The following is a 24,070-nucleotide window of genomic DNA, read 5'->3' as shown; positions in this document are numbered from 1 at the left end:
CGAGACGAACGGTTCCCTCGACCCCTCGCAGTCCGGGTTCAGAGCCAACCACAGCACCGAGACCGCCCTCATCGCAGCCACCGACGACATCCGAGCCCTGCTCGACAACGGGGAAACAGCGGCACTCATCCTCCTGGACCTCTCTGCAGCGTTCGACACTGTCTGCCACCGCACCCTAGTCCAACGCCTCAGCAACACCGGCATCCAAGACAAGGCACTGGAGTGGATCATCTCGTTCCTCGCCGGAGGAACACAAAGAGTCCGCCTCCCCCCGTTTCGCTCCGAGGCCACCGAAGTCATCTGCGGCATCCCACAAGGATCTTCACTCAGCCCCACCCTCTTCAACGTCTACATGAGACCTCTTGCTGCCATCGCACGCCAACACAACCTCAACATCATCTCCTACGCCGACGACACCCAGCTGATCCTCTCCCTCACCAGAGACCCCGACACCGCCAGAACCAGCCTACACGAAGGGATGAAAGACGTCGCCAAGTGGATGAAGAACAGCCGCCTGAAACTGAACTCAGACAAGACCGAAGTCCTCATCCTGGGACCATCACCCTCTGCCTGGGACGACTCTTGGTGGCCCCCAGCCCTGGGCACCGCTCCCAAGCCAACAGACCACGCACGCAACCTGGGCTTCATCCTGGACTCCTCCCTCTCGATGACCAGACAAGTCAACGCCGTCTCCTCATCATGCTTTCACACCCTCCGCGTGCTTCGCAAGATCTTCCGATGGATCCCGACCGAAACCAGGAAGACGGTCACCCAGGCCCTCGTCACCAGCCGACTGGACTACGGAAACACCCTCTATGCCGGAACCACAGCCAAGCTACAGAAAAGACTCCAACGCATCCAGAACGCCTCCGCCCGACTCATCCTGGACATTCCCCGATGCAGCCACATCTCCGGCAACCTGAGGGACCTGCACTGGCTCCCCGTCAACAAGAGCATCACGTTCAGGCTCCTCACCCACGCACACAAGTCTCTCCACGACCTGGGCCCCAAGTACCTCAACAACTGCCTGACCTTCTATACGCCCACCCGCCAGCTACGGTCTACCAGCCTCGCCCTCACCGCCGTACCACGCATCTGAAGAGCCACCACCGGAGGCAGATCCTTCTCCTACCTGGCGGCCAAGACATGGAACTCCCTCCCCATCCACCTTCGGCTGACCCAGGACCACCTCGCCTTCAGGAGACAACTCAAGACCTGGCTGTTCGAGCAGTAGCGGACCCCTTCCCCAAGCGTCTTGAGACCCTTCCGGGTGAGTAGTGCGCTATACAAATACTATGATTGATTGATTGATTATGTATATCTTGGGACGTGATTCCTCCGCTGATCCGACAGATCTCAAAATGAGATCTGATTGGATGGCAACACTTCGACCAGGAAGTTTTGGAAGCCATCTTGGGACTTTGACTACAGCCGAGTCGCAAAACAAACACTTTTAAAAAGACATGGGTCAGGGTAGGAATACCCTGACCTCCTAGACCTGTTTATGTTTAGGTTTATGGGCAATGAGTGAGTTCCAGATTTTGGGAACCAGGTGCAAGAAAGATCTTCCTCCCCATCTTGCTCTTTTTATTCTGCCTTTATGCATGAGAAGATCTTTTGAAGATTGTAATTCCCTGCTTGGGATATAGTGGGCATCCAGTTTTTTTATAAGGCAGGTCCTCTATTATTCATGGTTATATGGGCGATACAGACTGCTTTAAAGGTGCTCCTTGCCTGAACTGGGAGCTGGTGTAGAGTCTTCAGGGCTGCCTTGGCTGATTGCTTTCTTGGAATTTGGAGCAGGATCATTACTGCAGCATTTTGTACTACCTGCAGCCAATGAATTACATATTTTGGTGCACCAAGATACAAAGAGATCCCATAATCCAGCTGCGACATAATCAAAGTTTGGACCACCGTTCTGCGGGATTGTACAGGTAGGCTGGGTAGAATTTTTCGAAGCATATGGAGTAATCCAAAGCATTTGCATGAGAGTTTCTTTGCTTGGGTCTCCATACTTAGATTCCCAGGTTTTTAATGGCCGTCTTGGGGGTTGGGGGTTCTCCCAACTGGGTTGGACAGCTGATTATGTTCCTGGGTACTGTTTGGTTTCCCAGGAACATAAGCTCTGTTTTGTCCCCATTAAGTTTCAAGGAGCATTTACACATACAATCAGCTATTCTTGACATGCAGGGACCTAGATTATTGTGTACAGAGCGGCGGTCGTTCGTCACTGATAGCACTAGTTGTGAATCATCGGCGTACAACACTATGGACATGCTAAATTATTGTACTCTCTCTGCCAATGGCTGCATGTACACATTAAAAAGTGTAGGGCTTAGTGCAGATCCCAGTGGGACTCTGCACGATAGTTGGAGGGTATCTGAGAGATGTTCCCCTTCCATCAGTTGGAAAGACTGTCTTCCAGAAATGAACTGTAAAAATGTAATTTTAACTGTGTACTCACTGTGGGAATTCTGAGTCGCGCTGAGCAGGTGATCGGCTGGTTGAGGGTGCAGCACAGGCAAGCACAGCTGTGAAATTCCACCCTCGTGGGGAACAAGGGACGGGTCAGTGCTCTAGTTGGTAGAGAAACACCTATTTATAGTGATCGGAGTGGACGCGTGCAGCAGGCGCCTAAGGCAAGCCCGCCTGCGCCCGTCCGGACTCGTCCTAGGGCCAGGAGTTATGCTGGAATCGATCCAGGTAACTGCAATCCCCTTACATATGACAGGGAAGAGCTAGTCTCACTGAGATACGCCGGAGGAGCTCAATGCAAGTTGACGCTTTCTCCAACAAGCATGATGGGTAAGGATTTGTCCTGTCCACTTTGCCTGACCAAGTTTAACCCCTCCCATGCTCATGACGAGCTCAGCTCATCATGAGGCACGGTTTTGCTGTGCTGATGACGAGCTGAGCTCATCATGACACGCACGGCACTCACACGCGTGGCTAATTCCCCCACTGTGCTGAGCGTTCTAAAGAAACAGGCGTGGTCATGACAAGCTCAGCACGTCATGAGCACAGTGCCACCATGGTGCTGCGCATGCCACCCCCCTCCCCCCAGCGCAGCGGGGGAATTAGCCCCGTGGTGAAGGGGTTAAGGCAAAAAAGATTGAAGGGCTAGTGAACAAAGACAGATTCACAAAGAGTAAGAAGTGGAAAATGGGCCTGATTAACAGTAGATCCTTACCAGCACACTCCGCAGAGATCAGATTGAGAATAGAGAATGAAGAACGACATTTTATTCATGCCTGGAACATGGCTGAAACACTGTTCGTCCCCTGACATAGTCCAAGCATTACCGCCAGACTTCCTCATACGGAGACAAGATAGGGTGGGAAAAACAGGAGGTGGTACAGAAATCTTATACAAAAACGATTTTGACTGTGTAATCACCGTCAACTACCACGACCAATAGTGAGGCAGTACAATTTAGCCTTAGACTCTCATCCAATAGTTCTTTCTCAGGCACACTTGCATATAGACCACCAGGCCCCAACACCCCATTTATAGAGGAATTACCCGGTCTAATTGCAGACATGGTGGCTAGCAAGAGCTCCACCATGATACTGGGGGACTTCAATCTCCATCTGGATAAACCAGATAGTGGCACAGCAAGAAGACTAATTCAGAACATGGAGGCTATGCAATTGAAACAACTGATTAAAACTAGCACTCATGTAAAAGGGCACATACTGGATGCCATTTTCTCAAACAACTGTGATCTAAAGGTAGGGACACCAATACCAATGCCATGATCTGATCACTACTTCATGCCGTTTACACTTGAAAATATACAGGTACGACACTCTAGTCATAAATCAACCGGGACTAGGAATAAATGGCTAAAAACCTTACCGGACAACATGAGGGAGGAACTGGAAGATCAAGCCCCATGCCTGACAGGTGATGTAGAAGAGGCCGATAAGATATGGGCCGACTGGCTTAACAAAGTAGCTGTTCAGCACCCACAGAAAATCAGACTAAATAAGCTCAATGGGAGGAACAAAACAAAACGCCTAGGTTTAATGCGCAATTAATCCTGATAAAAAAATCTTGTAAAAAATTGGAAAGACGGTGGAGGAAAAACTAAGATCTCACCATCAAAAGCCAATATAAACAGGCTATTAGACAATATCATAGGGAGATGATTCAGGCCCAGGCCAAATACTTTGAAGATAAAATGAATGGGGCACATAATTGCTCAAAAGAACTATTCAAAGTAGTACGCTCCGTAACAACCACTAATCAAGAAATGAGCCTCCAATCTACATCCAAAGAAAGATACAATCAGATGGCGAAATTGTTTAAAAACAAGGTGGAAATACTATGAGAACTTGCAATAAAATAGAAACACTTTGAAAGTTGATTCTCACACCAACATGAACGGAAATCTGAGTACTAATATTGGAAGGGGACTAGATCAATTCAAAATGTACAGGTAGATGACCTCACCTCTACTCTGCAGAAGATCAAGTCTGGCTCTCCCAAGATCCAATTACGCCAGATATCTTGCTACAGGCTGGCACAATAGCAAAAACAGCCACAGCAGCCTTGATATCACTTTCCTTGGTCCAAGACCTGATCCTGAAAACACGCGATCATATGGCCATTACTAAAGAAACCACACTTGGATCCAGCAGAACCTGGAAATTACCGTCCCATTTCACTGCTACCACTGCTAAGCAAATTTTCTGAAAAAAGCGTAAATCAGACTCTGTCCCAATAGCTAGAAGACAATCAAAGGCTTCACAATACACAAATGGGATTCCAACCCCAGCATAGCACTGAGTCAGCTCTGCTGGTGGTAACCTAGATCAGGGGTGCACAGTGGCTATCCTGCTACTGGATCTGAGCGCCACATTTGACACTGTAGAACACTGCACACTGATCAATAGGTTAAAGGATGCAGGTATCACAGGTACAACGATAAAGTGGCTAACCTCATTTCTGGAAGACAGGTCCTTCCAACTGATGGAAGGGGAACATCTGGGGGACCTGGAGATGGTGTTACACCATTCCGCTGGAATTTCTTTTTTTTTTGTAAACAAGCACAGTTTTGCACGCCTATTTTAGTAAACCCCCAGTTGAGCTAGGTCACAGGAGTAAGGAATAATTAAATATTTTGTGGAGTGGACATACGCAGCCCCCTCCCTAAGCCGCTTTCAGCCCCCGAGACCACATCCTCCAGGACCTGGCAAATTAGAACAAGGGGAGGGTGTCCACACTGCCCACTCCCAGGTCTGATATCTGCCCCCCGGACCTCATTGTCCGGGGTCCAGGCTTTCTTATAAATTGGGAGGGGGCATTGGGCCTCCTTCTGGGCTGATTTTGTCCCCGGGAAGCCCATCTCTCAGGGCCTAGCCATGTTATAAAAGGGTGGCACGCAGGCCCCCCTTCCCAGCCCAAGTTCAACCCAGGGAACACTGTAATAGTCATGGGGAAGGGGCAATGCAGCCCCCCCCCCCCATAGCTGATTTTGGCCCCAGGGACCCCATCCTGGTCATGAGTTTGAGAAGGAGTGGGGCTGCGTGGCCCCCCTCCTGAAGCCATTAATAGCCCTTGGGACCCCATCCCCAGGGCCAGCTCCAGCTATGTCCCTGGGTGCCAACTTCCAGGACATAGTAGTTTCCCTGCCCGCACTGGCACCGAAACCTGTGTTTGCTCTAGCTTGGTGGGAGAAATTGTAAAGCTCCTGTCAAGCAAGAGCAAACACCAAGTTTGCTCCCAGCAGGCGGGAGCATTTTTCGTGCTCCTCGCCTAAAGGGAACGGACTTTTCATCTGTTTCGCTTCCCGCACTGAAAAATAGCATTTTTAGCTGCTCCCTGTGGGCAGAAACAATGTTGGCTCCCTCTGGATGTGGGGAGCCGGCTGGTGCTGTGGGGGCTTTGGGGCTCCGCTTGTGGCCCTCAACGAGGAGATGGTGGGTGCCCAGGGTGAGCAACAGGGCACCCACACTTTATTGACTGAGCCTCGAAGGATGGGGTCCCCTGCTTAAATAAGCCCAGGGAGCGGGATGCGTGGCCCCTCCCCGGTTGGCTACCTTTGGGTAGGGGGGTTGGCCATAACTATCAACACGCTATAACTCATGACCTAAGGTAACTATAACTCGCACCCTCGCCATAAACCGTTAATTATCCAACATCAGTCATGAAATCTTCTATGACATCTTGATAATATCACTGTAACATTTCCTATAAAATTAATGAAAACTGTGCATGGCGGGGGCACACATTATAGTTACACTAGGAAATGAGTTATAGTTTCTTGAGATATAGTGTAACTATAACTGCTGAATTTCTATGGTTTTGTGTGTATATATACATATATATATATACACACATACATGTATATATATATACATACATTTGTGTTCCAGTGTCTGGGATGATTTGAATGAATAAACAGATGTAATCTCCCTGACTGCAAGTGCGGGCACCCTTACTCATATTGGAGATTGGGGAGGTGTGTGAGATACATATATATATATACATATATATATATATATACATATATATATATATATATATATATATATATATATATACATATATATATATATATATATATATATATATTGCGCTCTTCACCATCCCAGGGTCCCGGGAAAGAAATGACAGCACTCGGGGGTATCTTGCTCACACGGTAGTTTATTAACTACAAGTACGCCACAGACGCATTTCAGCACTAGGCCTTCGTCAGTGTGTTTACACATGAAAAAACCGGTACACTTAATATAGGTAATTTCGTACAAAGGTTACGCCTCTCAGTCGACATCAACAGAGGACTACAATCCTCCCAGTGCACGCCATCTTGTAATGGTAAATATATACATATATACATATTTATATACATATTCGCAACACCATGTATTACATGTTCTTAACATATTGCTACCTGTAGATAGGTAAATGTGCGTGTTAAGGGAGAGAGTTTGTATATTATCAAATAAATCGTCAGGATGATGCTTGATATAGCCGTGGATCGGCAATGGTCCTCTTAAACTAGTGAGAGGTGGCCTGCTATACACAACCTATGTACATAATATTTACACTATAATTGCTCAGGTGTACCCATGTTTAAACAACTAGCAGAAAGCGCGAGGTGCAAAAAGGCTGCATAGATATGCCACTAAAGACTATCCAGTTGATGTCAATCTAGCATATCTCAGTTGAATCAAAGAGCCCCTTGATCCATTGAATCGCCACTTGTTATAACAGGAAGGGTATGTATGTAAAATTTGTTCCATCCCACCCACCGGGTGGGGACAGTGAGTCTACTAGCGGGATTGAAGTTTTCTCAATTCATCTTAATTATCTCCTCTTATAGATATATAACCACATAGACTTTATATACACCCCCATATAACCAAGTGACAATATATACAGTGCTATACATACAGAATTAGATCTCATAATACAGAACAGATCCATCAGAACAGAGTACATATTGACTTGATGGTAATATGATTACGGTTTGCCTAAATGGAAGACCATTTCTTCCCCGCTATTCATCCCTTTCGGCCACTTAGTGGAGAGGTCTATAATGTAGCGTGACTCCAGCCTACGGAGACGTCGCAATTGGTCACCCCCTCTAGCATTGGTTTTGATGGTATCAAGCCCAAAATACTGAAGCTGGCTGCGATCCCTGTTGTGTTTTTCGGCAAAGTGCCGGGCGACCGGATATGCCTGATCAGCCTTGTCAATGGCCCTTAGGTGTTCCAGGATCCGCTACTTGAGCATGTTAATAGTGCTCCCTATGTAGCGGAGGCCACAGGGGCAAACCAAACAATACACTGCTAGGGGAGTGCTACAAGTTATAAACTGTTTTATATACAGTTTCTTGCCTGTCTCTACGTTCTCCACTGCAAGAACTCTCCTGCTTCCAGCACACGCTTTACATTTTCCGCAGGGAAAGAATCCACTCATCGATTTTAAGGTGTTACTTTTCGGGAGTGGTTTTTCTAAGTGGCTGGTCACTAGATAATCTCGAAGGGATCTGGTTTTGTTGAATGTTATAAGCGGGTGGGTTGGTAAGTCATCTTTGATGATACTGTCAGTAGTGAGAATATGCCAATTTTTACGCATCATTGACCTAAGGTCCTGTGCTCCAGCCGAGAAGGGAGTTATGAGTCTGAATTTCCCTTTCTCATCTTCCCTTGCCTTGATGGCAGATTTCGAGGTGATTAGGGAGTCTCTAGGGATAGCCCTTACTCTCTTTAAGGTGTTACTCAGAATGGACTTCCCATACCCTCTCACTTCAAATCTTTTCACACACTCATGTGCTGCCTTATCAAAGTCCTCCAATCTTGAGCAATTCCTACGGAGCCGGAGTAACTCCCCGTAAGGAATGCTCTTGATTAATTGAGGGGGGTGGCTACTGCTGGCAAAAAGGGTGGAATTGCCTGCAGTTGATTTTCTATGTAGAGCCGTGTGGATCTGATGGTCTTCTGCAAACACTTTCAGGTCTAGATATTCTGCAGATGAATTACTTACAGTCCCCGAAAAGTGTAAATTGTAAGTATTCTCATTCAGTTGATTAATGAAGGCTTGTGCTGTTTCTAAGGAGCCCCGCCATACAATAAACAGATCATCTATATATCTGTACCAACCTTCTGTTTTACCCTCCACTCCATCCACCATGCAGCTCCTGGGTACCTGCTCCTCCCACCAGCCGACGAAAAGATTCGCGTAGCTGGGAGCGAAGCAAGTACCCATCGCCGTCCCAGACACCTGTCTAAACAGTTGGTCCTCGAATAAAAATATATTATTGTTCAAACAAAACTCGATGAACTCGATGATCATATCATTGTGGGTTGTAAACCTCAATTGTCTCAAGTTCAGAAAGTGTTGAACAGCTTCGAGGCCCTGTCGGTGATCAATGACGGTGTATAGGCTTGTAATGTCAAGTACAATTAGCAGACAGTCCTTGTCCCAATTCACATTCCTTATAGAATTCAGGAAATCCTTGGTGTCCCGTACATAAGAGGGCAATGTCAGAACCAAGGGAAACAAGAATTTGTCAATCAGTCGGGACATGCTTTCAGTAAGGCTGCCAATCGATGACACGATAGGACGGCCTGGAGGATGCAAGTTGTCCTTATGAAGTTTTGGCAGATGGTAGAAGGTAGGTGTGAGGGGTTGAGATGTCCGGAGGTAGAGAAATTCATCTTTACTCAGCATATTTTGGTTATGCCATTTCCCTATCAATTTATCATAATTCCGGATACTCTCCAAGTATACCTCGTTGGTGCACTTTACATAGAACTTGGTATCAGATAGTTGGCGCAATGCTTCAAGTCTATAGTACTCCCTAGTGAGAATCACGACATTGCCCCCTTTGTCTGAAGGTTTAATGATGATTTGTTCATCCTTCATAAGATTTTGTAGGGCCTTTTTTTGTTGCTCTGTGATGTATATATATATATATGTGTATTTAAAAAAACAATGGTTACAGGGACGTTATAGTTAGGCTTAGATTTTACACACGCAATATACATATATAAATAACGTATTATATGCTTGCCAGAGTTTTTCTTTCTCTCCAGCGATCCCTTGTGTTTTTTCAATATCATGGGTGCACAGACAAGCCTTCCCACAGGGTGCAATGTCCCTGCCTCTAGCCCCCAGAATCCATTATAAGCCCACCTGCCTACACATCTGCCTACCATCAACCCTTTCACATGAGATGCATCACCATCTCTTTTCTCTTCCTTCCCCTGCAGCATGACCCCATCTGAACAATCAAAGATGCACAGGCCACTGCATCCAGCAGTTTGGGAAAGCCATGTGGATTGCAGTACCCACACCTGACAACCAATACCAGGTGAATTAGACGTTGGTTGGCACTGCAGTTCCCACTACTCACACCCAATAGGCAACATCAAAACAGAGGTTTGTGCTCAAACAGCAGGGACAAACCTCACTCTCAGAGGAGCTCCAGTGGAATGAACCCCAGGTCCTTCCTTTAAAGGTGGCAAATATAACTGATGCCATCAATTATAAGGCTGTAGATTTTACACTATCACGGGGCTGTGTCGTAGCAAGAATTGAATTGAATTGTACACCAGCTGTTTTTATGTACTATTTCAATTAATTTTCGTAATTTTTATTGTGTATGTATAACTTGATGGTTTATGACAAACCGAACAAAGTATTATTATTATAATGTCAACTGCTGCCATCATTCCATAATTGCACTCAGGCGAGGGCTAAGTCCCTGCACTTTAACTGCACAGTGATGTGAGTCTGTGTAACAAGTGGGTCCTGTCACAAACTCTACTAATGTCTTTGTGGTGTGACAAAGAACAAAGCCATGACCTTGTAGAAATAGTACGCGCTTGAACGAGTGATTTGTATATTATTTTAGAACATTTGAAAGGCCTTGTTTATTTTGTGGATGTATGTATATATAATGCAATGATCAGAGCATATATTTGAAAATATTTGCTGTAAAATATTTAGTGAAGGGAGTTATGGATTTAGACTAAGATCACATACTAACTTATGTGACAAGCAATGTTCAAATTCTCCAAAGAAACTCTTTTTGAGGTGCTGTTATGTATGCAGTCAAACAAACTAACAAGCATTTGCAATGCAATAGGTCTCGCGTTTACATGAGTTTAAGCTACTGGCATTGTAAATGACATTGCGCTTTGTTTAGGTCTTAAAAAAAAAAAAACATTTAAAAAGTCATTGTCATTTACAATGCCAATAGCTCAAACTTGTGTAAATGCAACTGGTAAGCATCATGGACAACGGGAGGGAGGGAAGATGGGGTGGGGAGAAAGCACTGATAATGGGAGGGAGGGCGGGGGGTTAAAGAAGGCATGGACAACGGAAGGGAGGGTGGGGTTGTAAAGAATTACCAAAGGAAATCGTGCCTGCTGTAAGAGAAACTGGATAAAGAAAATAGTGCTCACAGTCTAATAACACGCACCGTGTAACAACCGAAGTAAAGGGGCCAGTCGCCATGGGAGGTGATAAATGAAGAGGATGCTGTACTAAGGAGGGGCTAACAAGCCTATTTACAAATCAGAAGCCAGCATTTAGGACGGACAATGACAAGCCAATGGCAAATATGGGCAGAGAGTGGGCTGGGATTCTTTTCCCTACTCCCCTACAACAAGTCTCGCAGAGCAGCACATGTGCGGTGGCGCTAGGCTCGACCTAAAGAGCACTGAAATGCACTACCTTTAGTTATCTGTGCAGCCACAAACCCCCACCAAAAGCATTGCTTGTATGTCACACATCACTTATGGCATCACAAATGCTCATCACATGCAATGCTGTGCTCTCTTTACATATGGAGCACGACAAATGTTGGACGAGAACCATGACTTATCTGCTCTTGGCAGGTATGTAGATACCAATTTGTTTAAGTGTTGTGTGTGCGTAGGATATAGCATAAGGCAATGTCCTGTATGCCGTATGTTACTGCACCTGCCACATATAGGGCATAGATGTTGGTCTTAACCTCTATGCCAAATGCTCAGGTATTTAGTGGGCATAGGCCATGGCCACAGGCCAAGCCCTGTACAAGTTACATATAAAGTGTGGCAGCAGGCCAGCCCTTCTATCGTCTTTCACCAAAGTATTGACAAGAAAAATCATGAAAACAGGTTTCAAGTATGCTTTTACATGGGACTTAATTACTACTGTTTGATCATTCAGAAAAGTGTACCTTAAAACCGTATTTTCACATTCATAGATTATAAACTACCTTAACACCCAGAGAAATTGTGGCGACTACAAGAAGAATGGAACTATATCATTGAGACTATAAATGTGGATGGTGAAGAATTCCAAAAGGTTTACATTTCTGTCAGGTTCAGTCTTTATTCCTCAAATCCAACCTACTCTCGATAAACTGCCATTCCCTTCTACACACATTTTGTTAATATCTACTTGTTCAGTGCATTTTAACTCACTTTCACCCAACTTATGTCCACAGCCCAAGACTGGCAGAAAGTGAGTGGCAGCTAGTACAAAGCGTGCTCTCTTAATGTAATGTATTTTTATTCTAAGTTTAAATACCTAAATACAGAAGTAAGAGGAGTTTAGAAGTTGGGCTTGGCCAAAGAAAGAGCGCTATAGAAGGCAGGGCAGGATAGAAGCCAGTGACCTATAGACATGATGGTGATCTACAAGAGGGGCCTTATAAAAGAGATGAACAGAATAGAGGTTTTACTGATGCAACGTATATTAAAGGGAGGATTGCATAAATGTTTTTGGTACAGTACAGGCGATTTAAAAAGGGGTGCATTACATAAAGGGGCTGTCAATAAAGGAGGTCATCAGATACTTTGCTACGGTTATGTGGGTGAAATAGATGGTTCTATAGAAACCAAACCGCCAAGTTCCTACATGTGCTCTGTATGGTGGGAGCAGTTGGAGCAGAAAACTTGGGGACTCTGCTAAGGGTTGCTTTGTTGACAGGTTAGTGCGAGGCTGACATTTACCTGTGGTGTTAAGATAGGGGCAAAGTGCCAGAGAGACAGCAGGCACTGCCAGGCACGAGTTTGGCAGTGGGTGCCAAGAGTGACCCCTTGTCTCCCTTGTGAGGGAGTTTAAGTCAGATCAGGTGGTGATGCTATCTATACTAGTGGCCGCTGCCAGCTCAAAACTATAATTGGCTGGGTACAAGGATTGGGTACTGCTGTATGAGAGACACACCAGGATAGGCTCTGGCGATGCAGTCAGAAATGGTTAGAGAATGACGGAGATTTTCCTTTCTTCCATTACGGCCAGTGCTGGAAAGTAGTAGGTCCCACTGGATCCCGGTTTCGGCAGGGAAACATGCTGAATTTGTCCTGGTGTAATTTTCCAACACCAGGACATAATTCAGCAGCACCAGCATGCTGTCTCCTATATATTTGTTTGGTATTTTCAACTACCGGAGACAGCCGTAGTCACAGTAGAGACCTGGGTAAATGTAGTAACATGCAACAATGACTCCACGGGAATCAATGAGGGTATGAGATTCAAGAAGTAAATTAATTACAATGTAAAAATTACAAAATGACAAACAGTCCAACGAAAAAACTTCAATGCTACTATATTGCCAGAAAAGACATACAAATTGAACTTCACAAATCAAGATGCAGCATCAACCATGCTTTAAAGCTGTGAGTGAAAAGGTGAACACTTTGAGCATGTGAAGAAATAATAAAAAGGGCACAAGTGAAGCAAGTGAAAGAAATAAAGAATGCTACAGCTTATCGGGAAAGAAACCAAACTGTAATTATGCATGAATCAGTACATTTATGGAAGACTTTATAAAATCATGTCATAATTCAGAAGTCCAAATTTAGCTTGTGCAAGTGGACGACGTTTCGACCTTCATGACTGGAGGTCATCATCAGGAGATAGCCAACACAATGTAGGGTGATAGCTGCCCAATGGGTGAAAAATGAAAATGTATATAAAAGCTGGAATACCCGTGTAATTTATTCTTCAATGGGTTAACTACCCAGATGGTGAACGCACAGATTACACAACATAAAATCAGAATTAAATGATAAGTTGAAAATGCTCCATTGGTCTCAGACTTAAAAGCTTATAACAACACAGAAAATAATTTCATATGTCAAGTGATTGACCAACCCACTTTACCTGTGCGGGAAAGCAACCTTTCACAGATCTCATTATGCTAAGAAAGTTTTGGTAGCTAATGCTATTCCATCTCTTTGTCTTCTCTTCTCCTATAGGTACCTAAGAAACCCTCCAGGTACCTTTTATTAGCCCTGAACTACTCTTAGTAGCTGCTTCACTAGGTACTCCAGATTTTATGTCAATTTCCATTTTTCACCCATTAGGCAGCTAGCACCCTACATTGTGTGGCTTATGTCCTTATGATGACCTCCAGTCATGAAGGTCGAAACGCCGTTGACTTGCACAAACTAAATTTGAACTTCTGAATTATGACATGATTTTATGAATTCTTCCATAAGTGTATCGATTCATGCATAACTTTGCTTTGATTTCCTGTCCAATACGATGTCGCATTCTTTGTTTCGTTCACTTGCTTCACTTGTGCCATTTTGTTATTTTTTAACGAGCACAAAGTATTCAGCTTTTCACTTAGTACACAGCTTTAATTCATAGGCGATGTTGCATTTTGATTTGTGAAGTTCAATTTGGATGTCTTTGTTGACAATATAATTGCATTCAATCATGTACATGGGACCATTTGTCATTTTTTAATGTTTGCATTGTAAATCATTTACTTCTTGAATTCATCCCCTCATTGAATCCCGTTGGGAAAATGTTGCATGTCACTGCAATCTGTTTGGAGCAGCAACCTGCAAGCAACTAGGGCGCTTCCTTATTTCACTTCCTGCCAGCCACAAAAAATGGCCTGATTTAAAAAACCATCAGCCCTCCTTTAGTTCAAGTATTATACTGGCTGGGAGCCATCTGGAGACTAACACCTAGATGCCAATGCAATGGAAGAAAACAAAGGTGCACCTATTGCTATTACTTCTTAAGTTCTTAAGTGAACCTATTAGAGGTAGGTGTTCAACTTTATTCAGCTCATATGTAAGAGACGTGCTTGCACTGTAAGAATGCAAGATTTATCTTTCTGTACAAGTAATTACACAAATGTTGATTTAAATTGCATCTTTGTTTTTATCTACTTATTGTATAGCAGTACTCATCCCAGTGTAGGGTGTCACAGCACTTTACATCATACTCAAAGACACAAACTATACAAGTATGTAAATCAATGCACAGGAAATGTTACATAAGACAATAAGCATTATAAAACGTAGGAAGCACATATCATGTTTACTTGTAAACATTATCTGTTAAGAGTGAATCGTCGGGAGAAACACAAACCCAGGATATAAAACGGAACATAGTGATTGCAGTTGTCTGTATTAACAAGAACGTAATACTTACAGAACGGCCTCTTTTTTGTAACCTTACAATAAAAGATTGAGAAAAAAACAATAAGGATCTAAACCCATGACTACTAACAATTTCATGCAGCTCTTTAATGTCAATAAAAAGATCACTGTGCTATATTAGAAGGCTAGCAATTTATGAACTGAAAGTAGCAAAACGATCGCAGTATCAAAAGCAGTAGCCCACATAACTAAGTAAAAAAAAATACAAATCTGTGATCTGCATGTTACATGATGTGCTTCGCAGGAGGCATATTAACTTTATGTGCTACTTTAGGAGTAAAAAATACTGTGTCTGAACAAAACATCGAACTCTCCCAGAGCTGTTTTAACCACTAGAGTTATTTTACCTCTATTATAATCCCCTCAAATTTGCTGGACACACAAGGAGCTCTGCAGCAGGTGTTTTAAACGTGTACGATATTTTAATATGCAGTCTCATTGTGACCAACTAAGTAAACTATAACCGATTGGCTCTCACATATGAACTTGTTGCCAATGTATCTGCAGTAGAGTTTTTTTAAATAAATGTATAGGTTGATGTCAGACTCTGCTTTTCAGGCTCTGCTCCTTATGACTCTACCCCCATTCTTCTGTCACGCGTGATCCCCAATGTATATGTTCCTGTGGACATTTTTTACAACTCCGGCACTGATAAGTACCCATGCTGACCCCTATGCTATGCCACTGGCTACCTGCCTTCCTACATGGAGGGCACAGCACACCAAGGCCAGCTTTAGGGCGGTGTAACCTGTGCAGCCGGATCCTGGTGCTGATTTCAGGGAAGTTCTGTTTTTAAAAATAATGTATAGGTTTAAAAGCACTGCTGCAGAGTTCTTTGTGTGTCCAGCAGTTTTCAGGCAACAATAAAATTGTTAAGATAACTCTGGTGATTAATGTCCCTGCTGGAGAAAGATTGGAGCTTTGTCTAGCAGTTTTGACTCATCATGGAGTAGGGCAGAGAGTCAATATGCCTGCTGCGAAGAACAAGTACCATGCAGATCACAGATCTGTATTTTATGTGGACGGCTCAGAGGGTTACTGCTTTTGTCACCAAGGTTCTTTTGTTACTTGCAGTTCATGAGTTAAAATCCTAATATAGCACAGTGACCTATGAACTGTCATCAAAGAGCAGCATGCAAACTACATGGTATATGTTAGAACTTTAGGTATTTCCCCTAGTCTTTTATTATCCTAATGTTACTAAAAGGGGTTGTTTGGGTAGAAATACATTCTTATCTGTAAAGCCAACCTCAAATACTGTGGTACATTTTAAATTCTGAGTTTGTGCTTCTCTAGACCAAACACTCTTAACATATTCTGCTGACTAGTGTGGATGGCGTGATTCCTAGACCTTGTGATCCTCAATGTTGTATGTAACATTTCCCGTAGACTGATTTACACATGTATGGTTCATTGTCTCTGTATATTGTGTGTGTGATGTGAAGTGGCTGGAAACCCTACACTGGTTGGAGCAGCACTTTAAAACATTAAATAAATGTGAGAAAGGGTCTATGGAGAGATGAGGGGGGCTATTGGAGGGTGGTAGTGAGAGAATATATGGAAAAGGAGGTCATTGGGGGTGGGGGGCGTCCAAAAACATTGTGGCCCGGTGCCACCCGCGCCTGCAGCAGACTCCTCTTACCCGGGCCGCCGGTGCCTGCAGGTCTGTAGGTCCTTCAGGGAGCTGCTGTCCGGGAGGCAGCCCTCGGGGTGGGAGCTCTCCATCGCCCCCAGGTAGGGCATGCCAAGGCCGCTCCGCTCCCGGGGGGCCTCCTCCAGCACCACCTGGCTGTTGAGCTTGTTGAAGACGATGGTGTTCATGGCCGGGGTCCCTCCTGGCGGTGTGGAGCTGGGGTCCCGGCTTCTCCTTCGGCAGGGGGCTCTCTATAGGTCCTTGGGGCGCAGCTCCTGTGGGGATAGAGAGAGAGAATGGCGTGAGAAAAGTAAACCAGGCAGACGTCACCACAAGTAGGCCTTTTATGGTGCAAACAAGACATTTCAGACGGACATGATAATAATACACAATTCTTGGCTGGGACGCGCCTTTTCCAAGCGCGTGCGTTGATAGTTAGCTGTAAAACTTCCTGTCAGGTGTGAATCGTCTCTACAGGCCGGCGCGGGCTATTGAGTGGGGGTGGTCGGCATATGCAGTAAGTGGGCCCAGAAGCGTCGTATTGGGAGCAGTGCCTTCTTCAAGGCCCCTCGCCCTGTTTCTCTGCACACGGCCAGAAACCATTCATATTTGCTTTGCCTCAGTCTCAGATGAATATTGTACATTTGTCAGTAAACCACAAGAAATATCGCAGGGCAACTTTGCTCCTTTGTTTGCCGCAGTGCAAAATTGTATTTAAAGTGCCTCCGACTGAGAGGGCAAACCACGTCTGCTTCCGTTGTTTTCCTTATAAGTATGAAAAAGTTACTGATTGCATTTGCCAAGTTATTTTAGCCAATGTCCAACACTTTACATCAAACCTCTCGCCAGGAACTCACAAATGATGTTCAGTGACAGTTTGCCCAAAGAAGTCCGAGCCCTTCTCCAGCAGTGCAGACAAGGCTTCGTATTAAGTAGAGCCTGTCGCAGGGCAAAGAAAAGGAACTCGTCCAGTTTGCTAAAGCAGTGCTGCTTACGTAATAGCAAATGTAGCAAAATCTGTTTGCTCTGAAGTCTGTACCATCATATTTTTATCCAAGGGTGATGTAAATGGAGCAGATGTATTATTCACGTATCTGTTCTGTATTCCCACTTACGACGAATGAAATTAGCGGAAACAGCCCACTTGACGTGGATGTTAAAATATCGATCTGTTTTTAACCTGGGTCACCTCACTTCCTAGCGCTGGGATATCTCAGTGTGATCCCTACAGGCGCTTTATAAATGCCATTTCATTCCATTTCGGTTGTATAGCATGGAAGAGGGCACGGATAAGCATTTCCGTTTTTAAAATCTGAAAGATTTGCCTAAACCTGAGGCACAGCCAATTAACAACATTGCTAAACCAGGAGCATGGTGCAAAATGGGTTTCTCCGTTTTCTTGCACTGTTGCAAATGCATTTATGCAATACACAGTAAATCAAAACCTTTTTGCACCATCCTCTATTACACAAGCATCAAAATAATGCAAATTTGCGGAGTCTTTTTTTCTACAAAACGTGCCAGATATTTCCACACAGTGGCACTGTAGGGGGAGGGTTTAAACGTGTTTAGGCAAACGTTTGCTTTGTTTTGCACGGGTGCAAACTTTAGCCTATCACCTTCCTTGCTTCTTCAGTTGTGTTTCCTTTTTCCCGGGACTACACCGGCCTCCCCGGAATAGGAAGGAGCTTCAAAGTGCAGCAATAATGTGCGAATGTTGCAGACAGATCTGGAAAAAATCCAACAAGTCGACCAGCGCTTGTAAAAGGATAATACAAATATAGTTCCACGAGCTTGGTATATACCCCCCTTTTTGTTGTTTCCAAAGACCCAATTTGTAGCGCAGGAGTCACATCCACCCTCTACTCATTCAGCCACTGGGAAGCCCTTGTTCAATATTAAACATGTCGAGAAGTCTGAGGCAATACAAAGATGCACGTGCGCAGCAGCCTGTCTCGCATCCTGTGGGAAGAGATGGACGTCTGGCGCAGAAGTTGTTACGTGACTTTCGAGAAGCGCTACATCTGTAGATTCACGGCTTCACTGCACTGGCGGCTGCAGCTCCCGCAAAAAATTGACATTTACAGTGAGCGCTGTAAAGCCAATAATTGTAAACATATGATGAACGTAAACACAGGGCAGCATGTGACTGCACAGACGTGTCGAGAGCATTGATGGATGCGCCAGGGGCAGGCGCCGACACATGAAGGAAAGAGGTGCCACGCACCTAAAAGGGGCAGGTTTTATTGGCCAGTGTTTTACGCGAGCCTAATGCCTCGGATCCGAGAAGCCCTGATGCCAGGTGATGCCCCGATGGTGCCACCACCAGCTGTCCCGGTTCAAATCACGGCAGAAGAAAGATCTCCTCTTCAAGGGGCGAGGCTTCTAATGGTGCAACAGGTGCAGTGCACCGGTGTCCTGAGGCTTGAAGACCCCTGAACTCTGACTATTGCTGTATTTTACCATTCAAACAGAGGCCAGGGGGCGCTTTACTGGTTTCACCACCTCCCCCCTGACACCAACCTGCCGCTACCGCTTTCCAGGGGCACTCAGCCCCCGCTCGGCATCTGTGCGCGGTTTCCACGGTCGGTTACAGTGAGGCTACAGTACACGGGCTGTAAACCCGGCCTCCGTCAATATTTACAAGGTTGCCATTCAGACGCGACTGGCTGCCCTGCGCCCGTCAAGGCACGATGCACGAATCCAATGCCCGGGCATGCGTGGCACAGAGGCACCTTTATATTGCTGCTCCCGTGGCGTTTTTACGCCGTTCGCCTGTCCCGTGTATTCCTTTTATTCGCATAATACTTGAATTCTTTCTATAGGTCGCGCATTCGACATGTTCGATGTAAAATGTAACTTTGCAACTGGAATGAAAATATATACATTGAGCCACTGCAAGTTTGTTCCATTTCCAGACTACATCGTTTGCATCGGTGACGGTGGTCATTTGACCTGAGGGGTATGTCGGTACAAGTGTCCATTTTAACTTGAATGGTGGTGCAAAGCTGGGTGTGAAACTGTTCGGGTGTCATTGCTTACTATGTAACCGGGAAATGATGGTACGCATTCACAGCAGTGTAATCTTTACATGTCAGCGGTGCTTCTTAAAACTGTAAAGCATTCTTTATGCATATATCTGTACAGGATTGGAAGAGAACCGCAGGTGACATCACTCACTTTGACAAAGATCACACTGAGCGTTGCGAGCGCTGTGCCCTACTGGGTTGAGTTTCAGTAATAACTGCGTCAAGTGATCTAGGGAGACAATCAATACCGACCCAACCGAACACCCACACAACACCCACGTGTGGCACTGCCCCATCGCACACAAAAAAGTCACATTAGGCACCAGCATGCAACACGCAACACACAAATATATACACACACTTACAGTAAGCACGCAATGGCAAATGCCCGTTCACACACCACAGCCCAAGAAAGTATAGTAGGCAATACGCATAAGCACAACATCCAAACACGTAGATTTGTAAATAATTAACAGGCATACGTTTACTGACGTAAATTATTTACAAGTACATGCACTTGAACACATGTAGACCGAGAAGTATAATTACACACTAAACAATATGTGTGCACACACACGTATGAAAAGACAGTTCGGATAAAGCACATACCGTTTAAAAAAAACTTTGATTATGACTGTAAATGGTCGTTGTATGACTTTTACTTATATGTATTGCTTTGATGCGCCTTGAAGCTGATGTTTCCCAGTACCGTTTTCGCTATAGAAATAATAGTCATATATTAGTATAGATGGCCAAGGGAGGCACAGGTCACCTATCAGCACATAGGGCGGTGCACCAAACCTTGCTTCTCTCTTCATCAAGGCTGTGCAATCATCTTCCCTACGGTCTTACAGAAGATCCCGAAAGTGCCTCCCCCGACCCTACCCGGAGATACCCGACCAGTGAGCCTCAGCCGACCCTACCAGGAGCCACACGACCAGTGACCTCAGAGTGAGCGCAGTACCGATAGCTCGTCACAATGAACTCGCCGACACCCCCATCTCTCGGCCCAGACATACAACACACACAATCCAACCTTCCAGATGTGCCACCGAGATACATAATGGATGGAAAACGCTAGGAGGCATCTAGGAGCTGTGCGCAGCGCCTTAAAGACACCAGGAATCAGTTATGAATACTTATGCAAATAGTAGCGGGTACGTGCTCGCACAGAGCTATACTACAGAAACCTACGCACGTAGATCCAGACATACATTTGTTCACATTAAAGTAAAGCATACATTGAAATGGACACATAGGGTAACACATATTGTTTCAAATGTAAACTCTGCCACATTTGTTGTGTGAGGGAATGACATTGCACCCCAAGTCTAACATCCAGCAACAGATTTATAAGACAGGAGTCGCACTTCAACTCTTTACCAACTCTCCATTGGCTGGCTCTCGGAAGTATCAACGGGCTGGTAACACTGATGGCGATGTGGGGGCAAAGTGCCTGTCCACTTTCATCCTCTCAGCTATCGAGCTCCCGAGCTCCACCGAGGGCAGCCTCTGCGCTCCACGGGAGAAAGCAAAGTTCGACCCCTGGGCACTGACGCCAGGGGTTGTTCCGCTCCCGGGCTTGGTATCTCTATAAAGAGGACCTCAAACACAACAAGAGGATGGGAGGAATGCTTGCAATTTGTCTGACCACTGGCAGCCACTCGGGTAGCATCCTAGCCCGCACCTCTTTTCTCACCGGGTCACCTCAGTTTGGACCCGGCCAAATGCAAATCAGCCTTGATGCGGGCAGTTCCGGCTGGACTGTTCCCGGGAGCAGCGAGTGCAGTGGCACTGGCTAGACAAACTACAAGCATTGCGCCCATCATATTTTGTGTGTTTTGTCTAAAGAGGTCTGAAACCCTGCACGTGAATATAGGGGACCAAGTCCCTTTGGGGTTGTGTATGAGGTATGTGCCCCCCATGTATTCATCAAACTGTGCGGCACTCGGTTGGGTTTGACTGTGAGAGACCAGCGCTTATACAGGGTGAGGTCATGACCTCCTGACCTCCGACTCTGAGGAAGTTCCAGCGTCAATGTGCCCACAATTCGCTGCCAGTCATCACCTTCTAGCCGCCCTCAGAGCGAACGAGGGAATTTGGATTTTTATGCAGCAAGATGAAGTAGTATAGAATATACCCCCAGATGCTGCCCCCTCCTCCCAAAAAAAAGTGTGTCGGGGTAAGGAGGTCACTGTGCTCCACGGTGCACCTCACTTGCCGTTTCATCCTTGGGGTCTGACTACTATGTCCCCGCCTCTGAATGGTCAAACAGACAGATGTCACTCTGCTCCCTGATATGAGGGAGATGCTCACACAGCCACAAACCAATGCCCCTTCATCCCCTCGGGTCCTCTGGGGTCTGAGTGCACTAGAACATTATTTTGCTGGATAAACTCACAACCAGTGTTTGACCCCCAGACTTCCATATATTCCCCCCCTCAAAGGTCAGAGGGGAGGAGGTCACCGAACTCCACGAGATGAGGTGAAAGTTCACAGCCAATGCATACACCAGTGCCCTCTCTTCCGCCTCACGTCCGGTGGGCTCAAGGTGTTTATCTGAATGAAGTCGCGCCCAGCCTATGACCGTCAGACGTCCAGGGTCACGCCCTGAAAGGTCAGGGTTCAAAGTCCCGAGTGTCCTTCCGTGCTCCAGAACCAATGAACGCAAGCCCTCGCGAGGTGATGTCCAGGCACTGCGGAGGTGCATAGATCCCATCCCAGCCCGCTCCAGCCGCGTCAGTGGCCGGTCCGGAGGTCAGTCCCCGGAGCCGGACGGTGAAACCGTACCTGCTGCACAGCGCTGCGGCCAGGCGTCTGCGTGAGTCCCGGAGCTGCCGCTGCTACTGCCATCCCGCCCGCTCCCGGCGGCCGCACATGCTCCCCGCGCGCTGCACCCTGAGCTCTGACCGCACGAGCCGCGGCCGCCGAGTCCCGCCTTTATTTACCCAGCCCGGGCCGCCGGGCCCCGGAACCTGCATGCAGAGCGCGGCTCATGTCGGCTCGCTGTGCACCGCCCCGGCGAACATTGCCACGTTGTGGCATGCAGGTTCCGGGGCCCCGATGTGGGGCGGCTGCTTAGGCGAAAGGATGTGAGTGAGTTGTGAGACATCCACTGCTCCAGCAGCATCTGTTTGGCAGGGAGCTGAGGAAATACCTGCAGGAGGACCGACCCAGAGGGAAGTGTGTCATAATCACTGCTCCAGCGGCATCTGCGGGCAGGGAGTTTAGTAAATACGCGCAGGACTGGCCCAAAGCGGAGGTTTCCAAAACCACTGGTCCAGCGGCATCTGCCTGGCCGGGAGCTAAGGAAATACCCGCAGGAGGACTGGACAATGAACAAATGGCCTAAGAGTAAGTGTAAAGGAGCAAATAATGGAGGGAAATGCTGAACAATGCAAACATTCACCCCCAGTCTAAAAAATCTGGGATTAATGCATTCTTTTTTTGCTCACCACGCCACCCAGTTTAAACCCAGCCATATGCAAATCAGTCGTGACCCTGCTGCTCATGGGAACAATCCAGCCCAAATTAGGAAGAGGTGCTGCGCAGAAGCCAGGGCAACTGACTCCGGAACCCGGGGGCTCACGGTTCGGTTCGATCCCCGGTGCCAGCAGCTGCTCAGGCCAGCACCATGTGACTCTGGGCAATAGCTCGCTTAATCTTCCCAACGTCCCCCAGCGCCTTGATGCCCTCGGGTAATTGTTCGCACTTTACAAATACTGAACATTTACTTTTAAAATTGCCAAGCCAGGATCTCCCCAGACCAGAAACAAGCAACCTGGGAACCGCGCCTTGATGCCCTCAGGTAATTGTTTGCACTTTACAAATACTGGACATGTACATTTACAATTGCCAAGCAAGGATCTCCCTGGACCAGAAACAAGCATCCTGGGACCAGATTCAGGCTATCGCCTCTCATCAGCCAGGCTTGGTGAGCAGGGGACTCACGCATACCCTACCCACTTAGGGTGACAAATGCAAAAGGAACAAATGACGGACAGAATACTGAACAATACATGGTTTAATCCATAGTTTTTTTTCTCACAGCACCACCCCAGTTTGGACCCAGCCATATGCAAATCAGTCTTGACCCTGCTCCTCAAGGGTAGAAAAGAGCTGAGGAAATACCTACAGGAGGACTGGCCAAAGAGGAAATGTGCCATATTCAATGATTATCAGAATTGGCCTGGCAGGAGGCTGAGAAGAAGCCCATAAAATAACGGGCCCAAGTGGAGAGTGCCTTATATACCCTGCTCCTGGATCATCTGCCTGGCAGGGGAATTAATAAATACTTGCAAAATATCGGCCTAAGGAGACATATGTAGAGACATGTGTAATACTCATTGCTCCAGCATCCAGAGGACTAAGCAAATAAACACAGAAGGACTGGCGTAGTTGTAAGTGTGTATTATTCACTGTTCCCGCATCATCTTCCTGGTAGAAGGCTGTGGAAATACATGGAGAAGAACAAGCCTATGGGGGTGTATGTA

The 24,070-nt window shown here is 46.2% G+C and overlaps 1 protein-coding gene across 1 annotated transcript in view; it reads right to left on the bottom strand.

The window, feature by feature from the left end:
• MKX (mohawk homeobox) overlaps nt 1-22,481 on the bottom strand; it is a 230,398-nt gene extending 207,917 nt beyond the window's left edge. Inside the window, exons 1-2 of the mRNA XM_078663399.1 lie at nt 22,368-22,481; nt 16,558-16,823 (exon numbers count right to left, since the gene is read on the bottom strand). Coding sequence (XP_078519525.1) covers nt 16,558-16,736 — 179 coding nt within the window. The 5' untranslated portion in view covers nt 16,737-16,823; nt 22,368-22,481. The remainder of the gene's footprint in view (nt 1-16,557; nt 16,824-22,367) is intronic.
• Between the last annotated feature and the right edge of the window lie 1,589 nt (nt 22,482-24,070).

The sequence above is a fragment of the Lissotriton helveticus genome, chromosome 10 (assembly GCF_964261635.1).
Source record: "Lissotriton helveticus chromosome 10, aLisHel1.1, whole genome shotgun sequence".
Taxonomy (NCBI): Eukaryota; Metazoa; Chordata; class Amphibia; order Caudata; family Salamandridae; genus Lissotriton; species Lissotriton helveticus.
The sequence above is the reverse complement of the archived record's forward strand: the minus strand, read 5'-3'. Positions and strand labels throughout refer to the sequence as shown.